Source organism: Martes martes, assembly GCF_963455335.1.
Source record: "Martes martes genome assembly, chromosome: 3".
Taxonomy (NCBI): Eukaryota; Metazoa; Chordata; class Mammalia; order Carnivora; family Mustelidae; genus Martes; species Martes martes.
In genome coordinates, this window is record NC_137890.1 from 107,007,270 (window position 1) to 107,031,794 (window position 24,525).

Consider the following 24,525-nt stretch of genomic DNA (forward strand, 5'->3'; position numbering starts at 1 on the left):
AAATGAGACAAGAAATAAGTTTCTTCTCTTCAGTATATGCCATAGTGAATAGCAGATCTAAGTTGCTACTACCCAGGAGTCTATTATTTGAGACTATCTTTTAAATGCTGACACTGAACAAATGTCCAAATAATAGTTATATTTGGCATTAGTTTATACTGGAACACTTAAATGTATAAATTTTTGAAACAAATGTCATGTATAATGGCAAATATAGAAACTAATGTTATATTTAGAGTTCTTCTTTAAAGCCATTTGTAAGAGGCTAACTGAATCCTTTGTCCATCCTTTTCTAGTATTATTTGTCTCTTTTTCTCCTCCTTGTCACTTCAAGTAATATATACTCTCTATATAGATTACAAATATGTGGTTTAATATGAGTCAACCACTTTCTGGTCTCACTACATTTTTTCAAAGTTATTCATAATAGAGGTCAAATATGGCCATTTAATATTTAACATCTGAAAGGGTTATTTCTGTTAGTGAGTGTGAGAATTTATAAAGCAGACAATGTGAACTGTCTGTACATTTATTTTGAAAACTAGACTATGCCTAAAGTAATATCTCTTGACCAGGACACTGCTCTGCAGTCTCTAAATGAAGCAACATTGCTCCATGTACTAGGTAAATATATAGTCCTGTTGCTTTGAAAGGCTCTGAGTTTTTTCTGCTGGTGAAACAAACCTTCATAGACATTTGGCAATGTGTTTTCAGAGCTGGTGACCAATACTAAATACAGGAGTTATGATATTCCCCGCACACATGCATTAGGAATGTGTTTGAGAGTCCTAATGACAGCAGAAACCTTGGGTGGGGGGAGAAAGCACTTTGCCTTTGGGACAGGTATCAGCAGAGCCATTTACATGAGTTTGGTATCTGGTCTTCCCACATTCCTACAATTACAAATATGGTTCTAGAATAAAAAGTGAAGAGTGTAACATATTTCAAGCATTTCAAAACATGTTCTAGGTAGTTGTAGGAATAAGTAGGAGTAAGTGAAGGAATTGATAGAACAGCCTTCTGTCCCAGTTCCAACCTCAGCTAAATTCCTTTAAGAAATGTTAGAAAATCCCTCATTAACTAGAAACCCCATTCTCTGGATAAAAACAATGAAACATACTGTGGCAAAGAAACTTGCTTAAATTATACAGGAACCTGGACCAAAGCCAGATCTACTGATCCCCAACACCCCACTGCCTCCAATTTAAGGTAGAACAGACTGTTGAAAGTGGCTGTAAGCTCATGCTAGGGTAATACTTAAAATTTCCCATTTAAAAAAAGTATATGGGTCATATGTGGCATTTGCAAAATAATAATCTATTGAAACATATATACAATTTAATGTAACATGTCCTATTCTAAGAACAAAACTGAAAGACATGATTGACACTGAAATTCTAAGACTTTTTAGAAATGGCAGTTAATTTCAATTTATTTTACTGTTTCAGGAACATATCTATGGTAACTGAATTGTATTATGCTCCCTTCCATTAACTTTTATTGTATTGTAAACAGCAGCACATCAACACCGTTGGCATAAAATAGCTTGTGAAGTCTACTGTTTGTAATGGACTGTGAATGATAGGGATTGTTTTTTTTTTTTTTTTTTTTCCCAAAAGTACTAAAATGAAATATCCTACCAAGAAAGAAATGCTCTAGAATATTATAAAATCAGAGGGTGGTGTTTATTAGATTTCCTCCCTTTTTTGGTGCGTTTCAGTGTACATTTAAATATTCTAAAGATCCAAATGCAAGAGCTACTGAGTTTCAGAGTAGATGAGAACAATATGCTCCCTTTGTCTTTTTCAGTGTGTTTCCCCCACAGAACAATAATGTTGTATATATATATTTATGCTATTTCACCAGTAGCACACTGAGATCTGGATTTCTTTTCCAACATTAATTAGGTGATCACTGTATGGGTTATGATTTGGATTTTTGAATCCAAACAGAGAACGGCCCCCTCACAACACAAACTGGATTCCCAGAGCAATAAACAAACGATGGAGACAGACAACAGTACTAATACTTCCGTGTGCAGACCTTCAGGTCTATTATGGAAACAAATGAAGAACCATAGTCAACATAACTGCATGAAATTTTAAACAATTTGTCCACAAACTAAAAGATAGTTCCGTGATAAACTGTAGTTTGGAATCATACCCAATGATTACTCTACAGAGAAATTAGCAGTTATGAGTATATATTTTTCCAGGATGTTGGATAAAATATGTACATGGCCAACTGATTTAACACAAGGTTAAATCATGCAGGGATACAAACAAGAGTATTCTGAAAAAAAAAAAGTTACTAGAAAAAATGAATTTTATTCATTTATTTTTAGAACAAATAAATTGTAAAACTCAAGGTCAGACATATCTTTTTCCTAGCTCACCCTATTGCTAATATGGATCACAAACTATTTTCAGCCCTATTGTCAAGAAAATATCTACTTCTCTAAGATAACTCAACTTCAATGGCACATCTAACAGAATATGAGGAAAACGAAATCTTAAGTTATATAGCTTGATACAAGCAGTCAGAATGAAATTTTGTTCTAAAGACTAGAATTTCCAAGAATTTAATTTCCTTTTCATTAAATGGAAAACAAAGCTTCTGAGTTAGGGTACATATGCAAAGTTATGCTGAAATTCTTTCTCAGGAGATAGTATATAACCTATTTTATAGATACTCCATTTAGAGAAGACTGAGCTTTTTAGAATGCATGAAATAAATGACAAAAGATCTTTACTTTGGTCAAATTTCAGAGATTCTCTGGCCTGAATTTCCAAATAAGATCTGGAAGTTTTCCTTTAGGTAGGAGATAGTTTGGAAATAACAAACTACAACATCAAACTATCCCACTAAAGCAGGGTGTACATTTTTAAGCAACATTACTTTCCCTTTACTATCCCAAATAAACTGTTCAAAAGAAAACCACAGGCCCCCAAATAGCATCACTTAGGTTAAGGCCCCAACTCGGTAAACCAAGACTTCATACTTAATCTAACTGCAGTTTCAATCCCCCAGAAATATCCCCTTTAACGAGTCAACATGGGAATTTCCTGGTCAGCACTAGGAAATTAACTGATAGACTCCTTCTGTTCCTCTTAGAAGGGAAACCTTGCCTAAAACATGGATTCTTTCTAATAATTTCCTTTTTTCCACTCCCCCTCTACCTTTAAAAACCTTTCTGTCTGTAACTTTTTAGAGCTCCCCTCACTCGCTAGACAGGGTGCTGCCTGATTCATAAATCAACTAAAAAAACTAATTAGATCTTTAAAATTGATTTTTTTAAATTTAACAACACCAAAAAATTTAGATTTAATAAGATACATTCTTTCTTGTACAGTAATTATGTTCTGGTGGCTCAACTTTTTGTTTCTTTGTTTCTCACATATTTCACAATTTAACTACAGCCATTATTTAAACCAATCAGAAGAAATTCAGGTATGGATATACCTTTATTTGTGTTAAGTGTTTATTTGCACTATAACAGTAGCTTTTAAAATTGGCAATAAGGAGGCAACAAATCTTCAGTCAATTATCTGCTCAAAAATAAAGCTGTGTGGAAAATGGAAGGAAAGCAGGCTTTGCAACCAGTTAGATCTGAGTTCAAATTCTGGTCCTCCTGATTACTAGTTGTTTGGCTTTTCACAAATTTCTTAATCTCTATAATCCTATTTGCTTCCTGCAAAATGGCTTTGATGGTACCTATCACATAGTGTTTGTTGATGGAATGACTAAAAGGGCATGTATTGCGTCAAGCACAGTTCCTTGAACATGCTAGACTTCAGATAGAAATGTGAGTTTGTAAGAGGAGGGTCCCAGTTCTTGGAACCCCAGCAGCAGACTAAGAAAGTTTCTACTGAAAGAGAGAACTGAGGATTGGACTGTATTTTGAGATTTTCAGAAAGGCTAAATAGGAAGCATTTGTTTATTACAGATTTTCAGCTTGTCTCAAGTTTAAATTGAAGACTAGCTTCCTCAGGTTAAAACTGTGTGATCTGGCAAACATTTTGTAAAAGTTGTGTGATCCATTTAACTGGAGGCTTAGAATTTTAGTTCTGGCATTCTTTGATGCCATTTTTTCCCCCAACATCCTTATTTCCATAGAAGAACCAACCAAGATCTAGGAAAATTACCTATGCTTTTTGGGTGAAAAAGCTAGTTAGCAGTCCATCCTACCCCCCACCCCCATAACACTCATTTGCAACCTTTCTTCTAGATAAATGATCAGGTATTGTGAAATGCTTTTTAGGGAAAGAGATACAAAGGAGGTTGTTTATTCATATCCTTAGAATTCCTCTTATGCTGATCCTTTTGTTAAAATTAATGTACCTCTCATTAAAACAGAGCTTTTCAAGAAGAATCTCTAAGCTATCCTTTGTTTGGTACTTTTTTAAAATTCCTTTTAAGTGTACAAATATACATGAAACTATTAAGTCATCAAAATGATGTTATTTTATCCCAGCTAAGTGGATGATAATATAAAACACTCACTTAATATTTTCAACTGGACCACCAAAATTTCTGTTACTTTGAGCTTACAAATGCAACTCTTCCTATTTTCTTTTCTTTTCTTTTTTTTTCTTGCCAAATAACTTTTGTATGTAATAGTTTATCTCCATTCCCACAGCTATAATCACTTCAAATTTTTTCTCCTAAAATATTTTAACAGCCTCTAAAGTGGTTACCCTTCTAGGGTCTTTCATTTTCCATGCTGTTGTCAAGTCTAATGATAGCATTCAATCAACTGAACACCATCAATGGCTCCTTATGACCTAAAGGATAAATTCCAAATTACTTAGCATATAAGACCTGCCACAATCTGGCCCATATTTGCCCTTGTTTATCTAGTGACATTATCTCCCTCTTATACAACTTCCAATCATAGCCAAATTGTGTAAACCCCATGGTGTTCAAGACTCTATTACATCTTTGCACATGCTGTTCCCTCTGTGTGAAGAATCCTTTATATATTTCCCCATATGGAGAACTTGTACTAAATCTCTCAGATTTCTCAAAGATTCCCTTACTTCCGCAATGTCTTTTCTACTCTTCCCTACATTTTCAAAACATTTCGTATATTCCTCTAACCCCAATCTAATTTATGTTTTTACTTGCATATCTTTTTTTTTTTGACCATTTATATATAAATCCTTAAAAAGCACAAACTTATTCACTTTGTAACTTGAGGGCCCAGCATAAGGCATGGCATTGAAAGAGACATTGGTTAAGTGTTGAATGAATACATGAATGAATGAATGGCCAGATCTAAAGGGAAGAAATCAGAGAAACTTAAAAAAAAAAATGATCTAATGAAAATTTGACTTAAAATAAACTATTTGACTCAGTCATCCAGTATCATGTGTCATATTCAATGGCATCATTATATTAAACCATATTATAAAATTATTATAATGGAAACCAGAAGAATGAAATACACAGGCATTAGGAAGAGGTTCACCTAGCTAAGATTGCATGTAGATGCTCCAAAGCTGGCAAATTGACTGTTTATTTGTTTAGTTAATTTTACAATGTGGTGTTTAGACTAGGTAGGAAGGTGGTCTGGGGTAGAGGAGGTAGTAGAGAAAGATGGATGGAAATTTTTCTGTAAGTCACATGTACCTTGGAGGTAACCTGACCTATTGTTTAGGGCATAGAATTATGTATTTTTAGAAGTTCTTAGGCTGGATAAGTAATAATAAATTAAAGCTTCATTTATGAAATTATTGCATGGTTAAATCCCAATATGTTTGGAGAAAAACACAAAACTGTCAGGGTTTATTTTTCTCCGTTATTAAGATTTGGCTTATCAAAAAGAGCCATAATTCTGAAATTTCTCATATACCTTGCATGTTTTCAAATTACTTTGTCATGAATGGCATAGCCCACTCTTTTGATGAGTTTTGATTCTACTTTCAACAACAGAATAAATAACAATAACACTAGTCTGGTTAATAGAAAGAAAGAGATCAGTGACCAGACTAATGCAAAAATTTATTATTAATGTCAAAGTCTCATTTTCTACCTCCACATACATAATTAAGAGACCACAGCATTCTCTATGTCTTTATGGGGAAAGTACGAGAAGTAGAAAATGCTACTCCTCTTTACAAACACGGCAAATGAATGGCTTTTTTTTTTCTCATTGGCTGTGGAGTTGGCATAATTTAGGCTACCTACAATCAGTAGCTCATTAGTAACTACTAGGTAATTGTTGGCTTGCATTCAGATATTGGTAGATGCCTGATGAGACACTTAATGAATTTTTCATTAGTCTTTCTGAGAAAGCCTTCAAGAGGAAAAATACTTCTGATGGCAACAGCTCTTTCGGTTTCTTTTGCTTCCCTCTTGAGTTTCCAAGTATTTTCAAAATCAAACTGTAAATTGTTAATGACATCATACCTAGGTATCTTTCAGCCAAATATTTCACTCTAATAAATTAGTGCTATTTCTTCTTGCTATGTATGTCCCTCAACCCAAAGTCACCACCAGTACCATGATTCCAAGACACTTCATTTATACGCATTTAAATTTGTATTAAGTTTTCAAAACATTAGTCCCCCACACATCTGACATAATTTCCAAATAATGAATAGGGGATGGAAACAATAGTTTCTAATAGATAACATTTTTAACTACAATTTGTGTTCAAACACAAAGTGTCAAGTGAATAGGCAAATATTTGATGCTGCAAATTCTATTTTTAATATTCATTCATTTAACCAAAAATGGTTTAAATTCTATTGTTCAGTGAAAGTTTTTAGTGGAAAGTAATGCATTCACAACAATCTAGTACTTTATATAGATGCTAAAAATAGACGGGTTTATAGTTACATGGGGAAAATACTGATTGCCACAATAAAACTTTCAATTATATCATCTAAGAATGTTGCAGAACATTTCATTATTGATTCTTCGGAGAAGATATAACTGCTGAATGCTAAGTGCGATTTTGATTTGTCAACATTACTTTTGCTGTAATTAAAATCCTAAAGTCATCTTTAAATAATTCTTCACTCAAACTGCATCCTGATGAGTTTCTTTATCTCTATAATTGGATTGCCAACACCTAAATAAGTGACTCATCCAACCACACTTGTGATATCTCAATGTTCTTGCCCTGAAACAAGCACCTTTAAGAGCTTTCTGCCAGCATTTTTAGTTAGAATGATCTAGTTGTTTAAATATAAGCTGAGGGGGACTTAGGCAAAATCATTAAGTGGTGTGACTTCAGTGACTTTTATCTCCTTTATTTTTCTGTATTTCTCTATTTACTTTTTAAGTCAATGGCTTCATCCTTCTCAGGACTCCATACCGGTACACTCTTGCATGGCCTCACCTGCCAGTGAAATTATCAATAATCCTCTCTTATCATCTCCCTGGGTTCCCTCCTCCCTGGGCTTTGTCCTAAACTTACTGCCAGGGAAGAAAGCAGCCTGAGAAACTGAACCAGGCTATTGTGTGGGCTTTCTTTGGGATCTCTCTGTGAACTTGGGCTTTTACTATTTGAAGATAAAAACACCTAATAACAAAAAGGTGACATTAGGTCAAGAAAGATCAATAAAGAAAATAATTTATCTTCTTCATTCTGGGAAAAATCTCATCTTTTCACATCTGAAAAGTGTTTTTGAGTGTTCACGGGAACCATTTGTGGTTTCTGTTCCATGCCTGTCATCTCCAGCCGCACCCTGTTCTCCTTCGGCATATCCTTCTCTGGTGTTCTTTTCTGATCCCTCATCCTCAGATCCTCTCCCCTCAGATGTCTCCCTTGTCCCTAATTCAAGTGTCACTTCCCTCATATCCATTTGCTTCATTCATTTGTTTTATATTTAGAGTTTTTTAATCTACTCAGAGTTACAAAAAAACAGAAAATTGAGGTATCTGTAGAATTTTACATTTGCTGATATTCAAATAATCTGAATGTTACCGTAATTTGAAAGCCATTTTCCACGTTAACTTTTGCGGCCACTGTTGATAACAATAAATTCAATCATGCGTGCAGTATAATTGATAATTTTTAAATACTATTATGTCATTTCTTTAAAGAACTGTACTTTTACTTAGTATTTTTTTTAAAATAAGCCCTACCAGTGCAATAATAACCTTATATTTATAAACATGTAATCTTCTGTTTCAATTTCAGTAAGGATTTATGTATATATTAACTAAGAAAAATATTGTTCACTTAGTATAAGGACTATTTTGAAACATACAATTAGAGAAAATATTGTCAAAATGATTTTTATACATGATTACAGAGGCTCTGAATAAATATGCCTAATTCTTATTTACCAATATTGTTATAAAGGAGTATAGTAGTATAATCTTAAATTATAAAATGTATTTGAGAGAAAATATGTATAATGAATACAAATAATTGTACACATGTTTTCTTTTTTTTAAAGTGTGCACATATTTTCTAAATGAATAATTTATGCACTATTAAAATATACTGAGTCATTGGTGCTACCAGACCAACCTTTGTGTCTATGAGATCCATCCATGTTGCTAAATTCAATATGATTTTCATCAGCCCAGTAGAGTCTATGGTTGACATAATCTATTGTTAGTGCCATGGGTCTAGAAATCTTGGTTTCTATGACAACACTCTGATTGGTTCCATCCATTCCAACACGGCCAATGTGAGGATACTCACAGCAGTCAATCCAATACAAATACCTAGGAAAGAAAAATCAATAGCCATTTTGTTTACAGACACTCAGGGAGCGAAACATCACACAATATTTCACTTATTTACTCAGTTATTCTCCAAATTATTTCATGGTATCTCTCTGAATTGTAACTTCTAAGAAGCATATTTTAAATACAAGCTTTTCTTATGATTTTTATTAAGCAAATAATGAAATATCCACGTAATTTTAAATATGTTTCCTTTAGCACACAAACCTGTATATAGAACATTATTTCTACAAACATTAACAAATTATAGATCCCTAAAACTAACAGAAGTAAGCCTTCAAGCTGCATATGTAATGTTGGAGGAATAACTATCCAGATTTTTTTTTTTTTCCTTTTTGGTTCATTACCAATGAAAACTTCAAAATGATTCATGGAGGAGTATATTATATTTGCCTGAATCTGCATTCCTCACTGTGGTAGCCTTTAGGCAACTGTGACTCTTAACATTTAAATTAATTAAAACCATATGAAATTAAATGAACTGTATTGTTCCTCAGTCACACTAGCCATGTTTCAAGTACCCAATAACCATATGTCACATGGCTACCATATCCAATAGCATAGGTTTGGAGCACTTCCATAACCACGGAAAGTTCTATTGGGCAGTACTGATTTCAATTATGTTATTGGAAGTTCTAGACTAAGGTATATCAGATAGTAGTTTAAAAAAATAAACAAGGGGCGCCTGCATGGCTCAGTGGGTTAAGCTGTTGCCTTCGGCTCAGGTCATGATCTCAGGGTCCTGGGATCAAGTCCCGCATTGGGCTCTCTGCTTGGCAGGGAGCCTACTTCCCTCTCTCTCTCTGCCTGCCTCTCTGCCTACTTGTGGTCTCTCTCTGTCAAATAAATAAATAAAATCTAAAATAAAAAATAAAAAATAAAAAAATAAACAAAAAAGGAAGAAAGTTATATTGGTACTAAAACTAACTGAGTTAAACATAAATATTATACACTGGTAAAATAGAAATAATGTATAAGTGACAGAAATTACTGAGAAATTTCTACTTAATTAAACCATCTATTTTTTTTCTTATAGTAGAAAAAAGTCACTTTATCTGGCTGAATATGTTTTCTTCTCTATATGATTCAAGATTTGAGTCAGAGAATCATTAACATCCATTTCACATTCCAACACCAAAACTAAAACTTATTAACCCAAGTAGTGTCCCCAGATCCATTCTTTTCTTTTTAGTAAGTATAAAATCATTGACTATTAATTCTTCAGATTTGGAAAATGTGGTAATTAAAATAATATAGTATGGAAATTATTCTATATGATTTATAACTGGCATATTTGGTTTAAAATCAAAATACTCCTTAAAGAAAAATCTTGCTCATACATTCTGATAGTGGTAACTGTGTTGAGACATTTTAACCACACACTACAAAAGAAATAAAAGAGTTGAAGAAAAACCATTTATCAAATACTGGGCTAACATAAATAATCATTGTAAGAAATATGTGTATTTTTGTGCTGACAATTATTTTGGGAGGTTCTGCTTAAAGGTAGGGGATAGCAGATTATAAGATATTTTTAAAATTTTCTTACTTGCCAAAATATCATTAAGAGTCCTAATTAAGCATGACACTTAAAATAAGAAATATGTATCTGGTAAGGACTACACAAAAGGTAGACTATTGCAAGCAGAGATTCAAAGAGAGCTCTGAGAGTGAGAATTTAAAAACATGTTTGAGTCTGGAAATTCAACAGTCAAGTTTGTATAGTACAATACTGGATTGCTATCCAGTGCTTATGTATATCTATGTTCATTCTGAACAAATTTGAAAATCTCAAATCATCAGATAATAAAAGATACCAAACTTTTCAGAAATTGATTAAAAGTATTTTTTCTTTAAATCTTCAATTATTTTAAGTTATTTAAATCTTGAATTTTTATTTTGAAAGCAAACACATGTTAGCAAAATACAACTAGAAAAACACAATCCATTCCTTTCCAATAACTTTATGGGGGTGCACCTTGCTGTCTATACTAGAGATAATGACAGTCCACATAAAAAGGAAGAAAATGAATCAGAAGGAAGTAAAAATGCAAAGACAGTTTATGTCATTGAAATCAGAACATTCCTCCTTCCCATATGACTCTGAATCTAGGGAACACTAACAAAGCAATTTTTTTTTTCCCTAATAGATGATATCATTTATATGCTAGCTTCTCTCACACATGTCAGGTATGACTAAATATATGTGGGCTTATATACAACCATGATGTTTTTGAAAAGTGAATATAAACAAATACAAATTTAAAGTAGTATTTCAATAACATTCTGTATCATTACAAAGTACATGTCCAATATAGCTTAATTAGAGGTAATATTCATATTTCTATTTAGCTATTTACATATGCTTCCACTTGAAATTAAAACATCCCAAAAGTTAAAAAGAAGAGTTTTTTCCATCAAATGCTATCAATACAGTATTGCAAATTATTGGATGTGAATAGTAATAAATTTGGGGGAGTGTAATTTAGGAATTCCAAAGGGCCTGACCTCCATATAATAGGAATTTAAAATTTTTATCTATAATCTGAACTTTTTTTTTTTTTTTGACTAGTCTCATCACCATCTCGAGCTAAGATATCAAGAACAGAAAGAGTATATTTCATGGAGTCTGACATCTGTTACATCATTCTCAGAAAGCTTTCTAAGAGTTTTGAAATCCTATCCCTGCCATTCAAGCTCTCCTTTAAAAAAGGCACAAAAATAGTTCTCTCAGTGACTCCCCACCATTAAAACATGTCACTTCAGCTCTAGTTGGAGTATTTACATTTTCATTTCTGTGCTTCCATAAAAATCACTGGAAGAGACCATCCCTCTTCAATTGCATAGACCTTTTCAGTTAGACATAATTCACTTTGCCCCTCCATTTACCACAAATTCTTTCCTGATCACATTTTTCAAGATAGGTTTCAAGATTAAACATATTTGAGAAATGCTTTCTTTAACAAAATAAGTATCATTTTTTTTTATTTTTATTGTGAAAGCTTTTAATATGCTTTTATATGCCAGTGTTTCTCTCAAAGGGAGGTATAATGTCCCTTTCTTAATCACATAATCTTAGGTGATAGCATTTATTTTCCTAGGGAAACACTTTGGGAAACTGTGCTTTAGCTTTTTTTAGTCTACAGAATTACTATCCTTTATCTCACTTGCGATTACTCAATTACACAATGTGTAATTGAACAACAGATATATTGTGAACCTAGGAACCCACAAAGTGCTAATGTAGATTCTCAGGCCTCATAATCAAAGAACCTACCTCGATTTACTCAGCTGGTATAAAAACTCTAATAAGTACCAGAGCCATTCTTAAGTAGATTGAGAACAATATTTTGAAACAATAATTTTTGAGGCCATATTATGTACCAGGTACTCCTTAGAACTGGGAACACAGAGGTAAACAGATACGATTTTTGCCTTTAAAGATCTCTCAGTGAATATAATATAGGTGGATGTAAAACAAATGAAAAAAAAAGTATAATGATAAAACTACTACGGAGGCACAAAAGAAGGAATGATAATTTTACCTAGATGAAAGAAAGCATGAAAGAAATATTGTGCTCACTAATAGTTCTTTGAACGTAAATCTTATATTCATAGTTACCTTACAAAGATATGAATAATCCTGATCTCTTTCAGATTTTAGAACAAAATATAACTTAATTGAAGATTTTAATGCTGTAACAAATCTTAAAGATCATTAGCCTAAGACCTTCATTTTACTGATAAACGGAAACCATATAAGATTATGTGTGTTGTCACAGCCTATTATGATAGTGATACAGTTGGAGCAAGGGCTCAGGTCTCTAGATTTATAGACTACCTTTTTCTCTAAGCAGCACTATGTAGAGCCTTCAGGAAATGAGTTCTAGAAACAGACTAATCAGGTTCAAATTTCGGGTTGACCTATTACTAGCTGTGTGAATGTGGCCAATTTAACCTCTTTGAGCCTGTGTTGACTCACATGTTGAAAAGAATAATAATAGTTCCTCCTCATAAGGTCATCATGAGGATTAGGTGATGGAATACAGGAAACAAATTTAGAGCACTGGTAAACATGGTGTAAGAGTTTAGCAAATTTTAGCTATTATTTTTTATCTGTACTAGGTGTGTATTATATATTTCATATATATCTGTCCACTCCCTCTATCTATATCGGTTTAGTAATACTCACCTAATAGGTGACTTGTTGCATCTGAATTGTGCATATAATTTTATATAATTTGTCTCTATTATGTGTTTTATCACGATTTGTCTTTTTAAATACTCATCAACCAAAAGAAGATTATGAAAAGATTCTATTACATTGAAGAAAAATATAATTTAACTCTTTTCAGGTATGTATGAATCTTCATAGACACAGGATTTCTCTTTCCGTATGAATACCTACCTTCTGATGGTTAAGCTTTAATGGTTTAACTTTCCATATTTAAGCCCCTTTACCATACATTTTTTCCAAGTTTTTCAGTAAGACTGTACCAGACATTCTGTTAATTTTAACATCTGAAATTCAACTTCTTAAAAACTACTTAAGTACAAAACTTTCTATAAATGGTCAAAACTGAAAAATGAAAACTTCATTGAAAGTGTCAAAAGCGGAGTTCCAAATTTCATCCGTATTATATGTAATGTTTACCTAGGATCACATCTGAAAAACCTCAGCCCCAAATGGTATCTAGCCTGTAAGTTATAACAAAGTGTGAACATAGAAAACAATGTCTGCTGTAACCATAACAATAGGCTTCTGTGGTTCCTGAAGATGTCTTTTATAGTTTAATATAATATGCTCCATTTCTTTAAAAAATTAAAATAGAATTCTGCTGTTTTTATTATTTTTTCCTGAATTCAGGAAATAGATATTTCTTCCAACAGCAATTATTTCTAATTTTAAATTATAATTAATTTTTGATGTTCATTTCCTGTATGTTTTTGACTAAATATGGAAATATAGGTTTAAAAATTGGTAGAGAAAGGATTTTTTTAATGCAACTTTTTTTTAATAGAATATTTCTATTTTCCCGCAGAAATCAGAAACTGATTTTTTATTCCTAGCATGCCTTTCATTCCCTCATAACAAAAGTTCCCTTATGACCTTTCTCCTTGAAACATGCAGGTTATTTACATACTGATGTATTGGTTTGGGCAATGATGCAGGTACAATGTCCCTGTAGCTATAACCCTATTCGCTGTGTACATCCAGTTACCCATTTATTATTTCCTTCTGCAGTGAATTTAACAATCTCTGTGTTTGGCACAACCAGTGATTAAACCAAGCCTTCTTGTGAAAAGAATTCACTTTCTAGATGGAGAGATAGACATTTGTACCAATAATAATCATATGTATATCAGAAACTAATGTAATATTTTATGTCAATTATACCCCAAAAATAAAAATTAAAAAAATAAAGAGTCATGCAATGGTATGTGTTCAATATGTAGGGACTTCTTCGGCACAGCTGGGGAATGTTTCACAGAGGAAGCGATATTTCGTGCTGTTGCTGGAAAAATGGAAAGTTATTCAAACTTGAGGAAAATCAGAAGGGCATTCTAGGAAGAAAGAATGACATATGGAAGATACAGAAACATAAAATGTGTCTTTTTCAAATGTATTTGCATTATCATTATCTGTATTGGCAATAGTGGATACAGATACTGAGTTATATATGAGTCCTTCAATATATTTTCATTAAAATATATTTATAATTCAAAATAGCACCTAGTATTATTTTCTTGTGGTATTGCTAACAGACTAATAGAAAAGAAATCCAAAGAAAAATATTCTTAATAATAAAGCATGCTTGTAATGATTGTTTTTTTTTTCCAAAATACTCATATCTACATTTAAAATCTTGTAAAAATGTTATTTATTAAAATGGAAGAAACTATAGTAGTTTTGTCTTTATATGTTTGTTTTCTTATCTCTGTTTGCATGGCTCCTGAAAAACATGATCACGATCCAAGATCATTTTGTTACTGAAAATTCTAATAATAGGAAAAGTAAGGGACCAAAACTTGAGAATCAGTTTAAATCCTCAATTTAGTATCTTACTACCTGTATGATCCTGAGAGAATCACTAGGCCATTTTGAGGTTGAATGTTCTTTTCTGTACTTTAAGGATAATAGTTAGAATAATAATGTTTTTCTCACAGACTCAGAAAAACAGTATAAGCAACTAAAGTGATAAAATGCAGACACAGTTTTCAAATTCATAGAATTCTAGAGAAGCAGCTAGGTATCTTCATTACCATTGTTATTACATGGGAACTCCAATCCCAGTAGGTTTACACACTGATCATCTCCCTTTCTTATCTCTGCCACTTTCCTGTATTCCTCATATTCTAGGGAAATCTTCCTCTATTAACCTGTTTGCCTGAACCAGAAATCTTATAAGGTTTGTTTTGTTGTTGTTATTTTGATCCCTAGGTCTTTCTCTGCTCTGTAAAGTGGACTGGTATCAAAGTTTCACAAATGTTCATACTTAAATTGTCCCGAACTTGAGTTCTTTCAGTTCCTTGAATGTGCCATGCTCTCCTATGCATCTTTGCTTTCCCACAGAGCTTGTTCTTTTTGCCTGCTCTGAAGTGCACCGCATCTCCTGGCTAATTCTTACTCTACCCATCTTGTCCAGGAAGGAGACTCTGAATCTAGTTGAGATAGAAACATTTTCTTTTTCTTTCTTTTTTTTTTTGAGATAGAAACATTTTCTATTTTTTTTCTATTTTAATAAGTTACTGCATTGTATTGTAATTATTTACTCATCTGCCTATACACTGAACTGTGAAATACCTAGAGATAGGACTATGCCTTTTATTTTTTTGATGCTACTTAGAACAGGGACAGATAGACACTAAATGTTAAAGAAATATGAGTTGAATTAATGAATGAGTAGATTAATCTTCTATTAACCAGTAATATCACACATTCACTTGTCTGTCATAATGGTCTTTTGCTATGTGATTACCTGAAATAACATTAATCAACCAAAAAAATAAATTATGCTCAGTCTGGCTTTAACATTATATTTCCTATTCTACTTTAAAATGCATAGATATATACATATATATATTCTGCATAAATGACAACTTTTAAAAACACTGGTGTAAATAATATTAGTTGCCCCCAACTTATGAAAAATTACAACAGCATTTCCCAAACTAAACCAGATAACAGAACGATTAGGATAATTGGATCTCAGCTGAATTTAAATGTAACAAACAGGAAGGTGATCAATCTGTCTACCTGATCTACTTATCATTTTTAGTAACCACCATATGAAATTGATATTGTGACAACTGGGATACTATCATTAAAAGACAGAAAGGACCTCTAAGCTACCTCCTAAAAGTTTAGTTGCTTCATTACATTAGTCCAGTGATCTTTATCCTCCTTTACACAAACGATTCCCTTATCCCTCACTAAATATCAGGACAGAAATTACTCTCCTTAAGGAAATGGGGGGTCAGTCATGTTGGCCAATTCAAAACATATGTAAACTGCGATGTTAATCTAATGTAGAAATATTCGAGGACATTTTTATCACATGATCTTATAATTTAAGCTGATTTTTTAAAGCAGAATTACACAATATTTTAGACAGTTATGAAATTTTCACCCTGAAGCTCATCTCATACAAACTAAAATCCCAGTTTGCCGTATTGTCTCACTCCGGGAAGAAGAAAAACAGCAGGTACAAAATGGTGTCATTAAATTTTATCTGCTAAAATAGGTGGCTTTAATTGTTACATAAAAAGATCTGATTTTTATCTTTTTTTGCCTATCTATATCATAATAAAATATTATCCAAAATTGCAATCAAGGGAGTCTTTCATAATATTTACAGTAATTTAGTACTTCACTATTTTAACTGACACTTTTGATGGATGGGTTTATGTTAATGATAACTTAAGGCTGCTTTCAGTTTACAGGGTAATAATACCTATAACCCAGGAGAAATAAAACTTAAAGCTAAGCTCAGCTGTGTTCACTAGGCAAAGACACAGTTTTTGCCTTATAACTAATAAATTCCACAATACTATTATGATCTACAGGTAATGCTTGTCTGTTTAATATGAAGCATCTTGGAGAGTATAAAATGAGAAGCTAAGCCAACCATATTGGTTTCAAAGAAAAGGACAATGGTTTGAACACACTAAAATAAATATCATCTGATAAAATACTGAAGTAATTAAAATACTCACATTCTTATGAATGAATGATGACAATAGTCAAACTTAGTACAACTGGCCATTATTTCCTAAGACATATTAAAAACAAACTCTCTGTGACTGTTTCAATTAAAATGGAATTGACACTCTTTGAATCTTCTGTTGCTATGGTAAGGAAAATACTTTAAAAGGTAACAAAATGGTTACATAATTATATAGCAAAAACCTAAAAGTTGCACATTACCTTGGAAACAGAAGAGTATTTACAGTATAAGTCTTCTCCTATTAGGTACTGCTTTTACCCAAAGTAAAGTTTAAAATTAAGCTATAAAATATACAGTGATATGATCACATTGCCAATTACAAACATAAGGGAAGAAAAAAAAAAAAACAGTTGCAACATATTAGCAAGAAACGATTGCTAGTTGTTGTATGTGACATGATAAAAGCAGTGATTTCATGAGACATATTAAGTGAAATTAATTTCCACAGCAGAAAATTTAGAGCACTACTGTTATCATGACACTTGTTACTGTGAATGTGTCCTATTTTAAAGAATCACATTTTCTCTAAATTTGTTCTTTTAACAAGCATGTTGAGAAGGTTGAACTTCTACAGAGATCATTTTGGAGTATGTAATCACTCTAAATTATAGTGGGAGGAAAAAAAAAAAAAAAAGGAAAGGCATGCCTTCTCTACCAAAACAGCACAATTAAAAGTGAATGATAATGGTCATAGTCTACAGAACTTTAGCGGCCACATATCTGACTTTGACTCCTAAATTCTGACACCTTATTGTGTGTTCTTTCCCTCATCTGGAATCTCCAGCCTGCTGTCCTTAACCCTTACAATGACTTGTTCTCCTTTCTTACAACGAAATGCAACTCAAACACAGCTCCAATATGAATATTTCTCAGTATTTCCATTTTGCTATCCCTTTGGAATGCATGGATAATGTACTTGTTATTTATTATTCATGGACAATACTTATGTCTCTTGCCCTAAAGTGGTACAGGAATTATATTCATGACCCACCACAATGGCTTCTTTTTCTCCAGATTTAAAGGCATTAAAATTAGAGAAATCTGCACATTTTATTTATTTCCACTACATTTATAGATTACTTAGAAAAACAGTTGCATTTAAAACTTTTAAAAATACGTGCTGCAAAATCTCATCATTTTAAATGTTTTTCTTTTTCACTGTGATAGTCACATTCCTATTTTTGACTTCCCAGTAAGAATGTCTACACATTACACTTCATCTTGGTTTTCATGTTAAAACCTACAGAATGGGATTTACTACATTGAATGTAATCCACAGTTTCAATCTTTAATTTAAGATTTTCAATGTTTGTTACAAACCCAGCTTGAGGATCTAAAGACAGGTCCCGGGGGAACTTCAGCCTTTTGTTAACAAGTATAGTAGGGTATAAACCGTTGAGTTTGGATACTTCAATGATCCTCTTTTCTGTGTCAGACCAATAGAGGTTTTTTCCAATCCAATCGACAGCAAGTGCATTGGGGACAGCTGTGTTATGCACTACCTAACAAGATAAGAATTTAAAAGTTAACAATGTAAATACCTAGTTTAAGAACTGAGCAACTGCTTTTTGATTTTTACAGAGATAATAGAATTCTACTTAAACATTAGAAATAGAATCTAGATAAGCATAAAACATAGAACACATTTACCCTAATAAAATTACTTACTCATTTGTGATGCAAGGAATTACAATATCTTTAATCAGCCCCTAAATATGGCATATGGAGTTATGAAGTAAACACCAAAATAAAAAACTGTTGGGCAGCTACAAATTTGTTGATGACATTATTGTTATAGTTTACCATCTTCTGAAAACTGGGGGGAGAAATTCTATCACACACAAAGACACACGCACAGAATTATTGATATTATTTACTTTTAACAGGTTTTGGAGGAGATACCAATGGCATTTTCTACTTTCCTAACTGCTCTTGCCTTGCCCTATTTAAATTACCTACTACAACACGAGGGAAAAAAAGTACAAGTGAGAACATACCTTATTTCAACCTAAACAAAGGAAGTGAAATTCATATGACTGCTGCACTTCATTCTAATTCATGTCAATATCAGCTATAATAAGGATATAAACTTTGTATGTATAAACATGACGCATATAAAATAACTGAAGATTCTGTATAACTGCTATTTCTCCGTTCTCAATGATTTGAGGATTATGTGAAAGGAGAAACTGAAATTTAGGGCTATACAGCAGTCAATGGTAATATATTAGAAACAAGAAAACAACAATCAAAGTTTATAGTTATTCTTTCCCTAATGTTGTCAGTAGTAAAGATAACAAATAGCATTTTCAGAAACTAATGGTATCAATCTACTATATTGAATTGCAAGATATCTTTTCTTCTTTCTCCCAAATTCTACCTTTGAAAAAATTGGCATGGCCAACAATTTACATGAAAATTAGTGAATTAGTTATCTCAATAGAAATATGATTCATTTTGTGACCTTATGTTATGATATGATTTAAGGTCCTAATGTGCTAATAGTCCCAAGGCAGTAGATAATTAATCCTTTAAAATATTAAAAGATACTAAAAAATATAAAGGAAACCAAAAATTTAAATGTAAAAAAAATATGATCAAGTTTGGGTGATGGTACTTTTACAATTTTTATATAAATAGTCAAAGAATTAAAAAAGACAAAATTCATCTGTTTCTTTGTTCTATAAATAAACTGGTATTTCATTTAAAATTATCAGTTTATACATAAATATATAAAGCTTATATATAAATACAATCACACTGGTTGTCTTGGTATTGCATATACATGTTTCAAGATTTTATTAATATTTTCAAAAATGATTGTTTCCACTAAAAATTTCTGTATGATATTAGAGACGGCTACAAAAAAAGTCAAAGCAATTGATAGGTTCTATGTACTTGAATTTAAATGTCTTTATAATATATTTTACTGCATATAGGCAGCAAAAATTATTTTATTTTTTCATATAATTTTATTTTAAAACACAAGGTAACATAGTGCTCACTTCAGCAGAACATAAAACTCAAGATAACTCAGAAATAGTGCCAAGTAGCTCATATCTAGAATGTGACATATATTTAATTATGATGCTGTCTGATCAGAACATTCATGATTTTACAGAAATGCATTCAATTATTTCCGTGTATAGAAGGTTAATTTTAATAGAGCTATAATTTCAATCTAGAGTCTAGTAATTAATTTTTTCAATTATAGATTCTCAGACTCAACTTTCCCTTTTATATAAATCAACACAATTACAGGTCAGGCACTAATCATTCAAGCCGAAAGCATCCCTCACGTTTTGTAGGGTTGTGAATAAAGTTCTGAATTTTATTTTCCCAATTTGATTTCTATCTTATTGTAAGAAGTAGTATTATAATAAAACATATGGATTAAAAAGCCTCATATTTCATATTTAAAGTATGTATTAACACTGTACAAATGTGAAATTCAAATCAACCTAATACATTCTATGAGTTTTATTATTACCATGAGATAGTATTTTCCATTCAAGTCAGATATACCAATAAAATATCCAATAATCCCATCACTGTAACATGGAGTTACCTTAATGTCAGTTCCATTTAAACACATTCTATTTATGCGGCTGCCATTGGGTCGGCTAGAATCAATCCAATAGATGAATTCTTCTCTGTAATCAAAATCTATAGCAATAACATTGTTTAATCCCTAAAAATAAAAAAAAGGATATGTTTGAATAATAGTTTATAGAAATTATTTTAAAATGTTTTAGTTCATAAGAATCACTATCTTCTTTTGAACCTAAATAGTTATAGTTATTACAATGAAGAGCACTTGTGACCAATTCTTTTTAAAAGCACTTAGTGTTTATATCTTCTCTGTACCATACCACTTAAGATGTTGCATAATTCACTTGAAAATACTTTCCATGCGGGTCACAAAAATTTTGGACTACTTATAGATAAAGACTTGAGTAAATAGCCAGTACTGTGAGTGGAAAAAAAAAAAAAAATCTGTTTTTAGGGAGATAAAGTAAAAGACTCTCACTTTAGGTTAATGTTAAAAAGTATGAATTTAATGTCATTATTATCTGTTGTGTAGAATAACCAGAAAAGAGAGTATATCTAAATTGGAAAGGCCAAAGATCCCTGAAGATTGAAGATGAGCCCTGGATAGCCATCTGATCAGTCAGAAAAGAAGGTTTAGAATTGACTTTGTCCAAAATCATTTGTATCAACAAGATAAATCAGCTCCCTCATTTTGTTTCTTCCTGCTTCTAATGGCCCTTCAGCCAAGAGAGTGCCATGTCGGAATTTAAAATTTATAATCTTAGGAGAGTTGTCAGTATTTGACTAAAGAGGAACTGGGTGGTCAACATCTTTTTATTCCACATGGAAAGAGTAGGGAACGCCTGCTTCAGACTCCTGTCTTTTTAGAAGGTAACAAAACTGAACACGAATCCAACTGATGGGTTTCTGGATACCACAGTTCTATGGTGTGATGGGTGTGCCTTTTGAAAGATTTGATTTGAGAATTGTACATCAGGACCTGGGTATCTTTTTTAGGTGCTGAATTGTTCAAATGATTGCTGAGGGATTAATTTAATTCTGACCTTTTGTCAGGGCTCATAGATTTACTACCCCAATGGACTAACAAAACTTGGATCAGGATTTCAATTGTGTTAACTCATTTTTAAGGCTTGGATAGTTTTAATATATGAATTTTATGTATTAAAAATAATTGACACTATAGACATTTGGCAAAGCCCTAGCGAGCCATATCTTTATATCTGTTGTAAACTTGCTTATATCTACAGTCAACCTAAAATTATAACTAAGTCTTAAATTGTTTTGGGGGTCATTTATAAGTAGCTAGCGTCCTATGGGTAAGGATTAGCACCTTCAGGGAGATGAGCTATTTTGTTTTGTTGGAGGGGGAGGGAAAGGAAGGATGATAATTACCACATCTGGGTTCAGTTTCCAGATCTATTCCCCAAATTCAAAAGCAGATATAATGACCCTGCATTAGATTTATATACTCTTTTATAAGACTCAGGCCAAAGCTAAATTATTACTGTTCATATTTTATTTCTTTCTAGTGGTCTAGAAGACTGAGGATGGCTGAGTTATAGAAGCAATTCAGAGAAGGTTCTGGCAAATATGGATTTTTTTTTTCTCTCAGCAGGGCTGAATTCTAGTGGTAATGGCATTAAAATCATAGTTTCAAGTCTTATGTTTTTATTTGGCTTAACATGAGCAATCTCTTTCCTCTGCCCCAGATTACAAAGTTAACCTGAAATAGCCTGACAGTTTGGAACTGCCTGCCATTGGTCATAAATAAGAGACATAAGTACACATGATAGTGTCTAAATTCCTCACTACACCCAGGTGAATAAACACAAGTATATTTCTTACTGATATTACTAATCAAAAATAACGACCATTAATGCTTAAAAAATCAATCACAGAAAGAAAAGATTTGTTAAATATTCATTCACAAGCTAAAAACTGGAAGATTCCTTAACTAAATGCACTTCAGCATACATATCTGGGAAGTTGTCTATGTTGTTTTAAAATATAAATTGAGTATATTTGAATTTCTGTACAGAGTTTAATAAATTCACTCCAATAGTTGTTTCTACAGCTTTACCCTTAATCCCCATAGAAAAATTTGCAATTCTCTTTGTAGAATCATATGCAAGGAACATTAAAACAGCCAAGGGCATGGTCAAAATAATGTCTAAACACTAGAGTCATCCCAGTGGCTTTAGAGCTGAAAATTGGTTTCATCAAATTCCTATTTGCTTCTTTCATTTCTATAGCTGAAGATTTGCACCCTTTGGTTCAAGATGATTAATTTAGGAAATTGTGTTTTGTTTCCCAATGCAATTTTACTGGAGTAAAAATCACTGCTAGGATTGAATTGGATAACACTGGAAAACCACTTGATTAATGCTCTTAAATTAATCAAATTAATACTTGATTAATTCATCTTACTTCCAAAATCCATGTTATTACAGTACATTTTCTTTATGCATGTGGTATATGAATTTGTTATAGCTGGCCGAGCTACCACTATGTTTTAGAATATGTAGGGTAAAAAATAATCTACCAGTTGTTATAGTTTTTCACTGTACTGCTTCATGAGATTGTACAGACTACAACAGAGAGAATAAAATTCAAGATATTATGGTAATCGTTCTTCTTAATCACCTACACACACACACACACACACACACCAAAAAAATCCTCCCCAACTTAAGGCAAGGATGTCTTTTCACTTATTTTGACTGAGAGAAATATGGGGAGATAATTACTTCCATTTTTTTTACTTCATTCTTCACATGTAGACAGAAATCTCTGAGAAAAAAAAAAAAAAAAACCTGTTTCTACTGCCTAGAACTCCTTGAAAATTCCTATAATGCTATAATGAGTTGTAGTTTAAAATATCACCCCTGACAGAAATGATATATTCCAAACAGACTGCAGGCAAAACTGGATGTAAGGGTTCTGTCTAGCTTTTTGTGTGTCTATTTCCCTGCTCAGTGGTCACATTAATAAATGCTTTCCCAATACACAGATGTTCAGAGTCCTCACGAGCTTCCTCTTTTTTCTCACTCCCTTTTCATTTCCATAAACACTACACGAAGAAAACCATCTGATAGTCACCCCCACTTAGGTACTAGTGAATGGCAATAGTCGAAAATGGTATCAGGAAAGAAGTTCTATCTGAACATGTATATTAAAGAAATCTGGGTATATGAAAGAGACTTAAATGATGCATACAGAAAAAAATCATTTTGCTCCATTAAGAACAATCTCTGGTAACATGTTATCCATGAAAAGACAAAAGGGATACTGGCAGAATTGTCCTGAGTCACAGGGTTGGAAAATAAAGCAAGGAGATGTCATTGAAGCTCTGTTATCATCTTCATGAAGTCAATAAATACTGTTGTTATTTTAGTTATTAGTTCAACTGAGCTTATACACAGAGTGTCCTAAAGAAAGAACTTTCTCCTTTGCTGACAGCAGAATCTAAAAGGAAAAAATGCTAAACAAACAGACAGAAACAACCCAGTAAAGAGAAAATAAGCACGTCCCTTTTCCAGATACCATATGAGGAAATCAATGGCTGGCACATTCAACTTTAAAGGTATAGAGAGGCTTAGAGGGAATATAGAGACCTACTCCAAAAGAAAAAAGATGATTTTCAGGACTTTGTAACTTTGTTATAAGCTTAAAATTAGGCTGCACAGAAAAAAAGAATTAAGTTAAATAATGTAGAAAGCCATTTGGGCTGCAAACATTTTTCACATTTATATATGCTAAAACTTTTTCCCTGGAGTTGTTTCCCTTATATTGTTAGTCATTATTATTCTTATTTTATGCATCTCTTAAAGAGATAGTGGTCTAATTCTTATATTTTAAATAGATTTCTGTTTAGTTTTTATAAACAACATGAAAATATTTTACATTTTTCCCAGTCTCTGCAGGGTTCACAATGAGAGATTCTTCTCTCTAATGATACAGTGAATGTTGGCGGCACACTCTAATCTCAAGAGCACGAATCTAAACCTCACAGACATTCATGAACAAGTATATGCGT

At 32.3% G+C, this 24,525-nt stretch overlaps 1 protein-coding gene across 1 annotated transcript in view; it reads right to left on the reverse strand.

Annotated features, from left to right (window-relative positions):
* The window catches only part of LRP1B (LDL receptor related protein 1B), a gene marked incomplete at both ends in the record, with an annotated part of 1,929,835 nt that overhangs the window by 224,968 nt on the left and 1,680,342 nt on the right, over positions 1–24,525 (reverse strand). Inside the window, 3 exons of the mRNA XM_080798957.1 lie at positions 8,489–8,688; positions 18,258–18,439; positions 20,506–20,628. Of these exons, the coding sequence (XP_080655083.1) occupies positions 8,489–8,688; positions 18,258–18,439; positions 20,506–20,628 (505 nt within the window). The remainder of the gene's footprint in view (positions 1–8,488; positions 8,689–18,257; positions 18,440–20,505; positions 20,629–24,525) is intronic.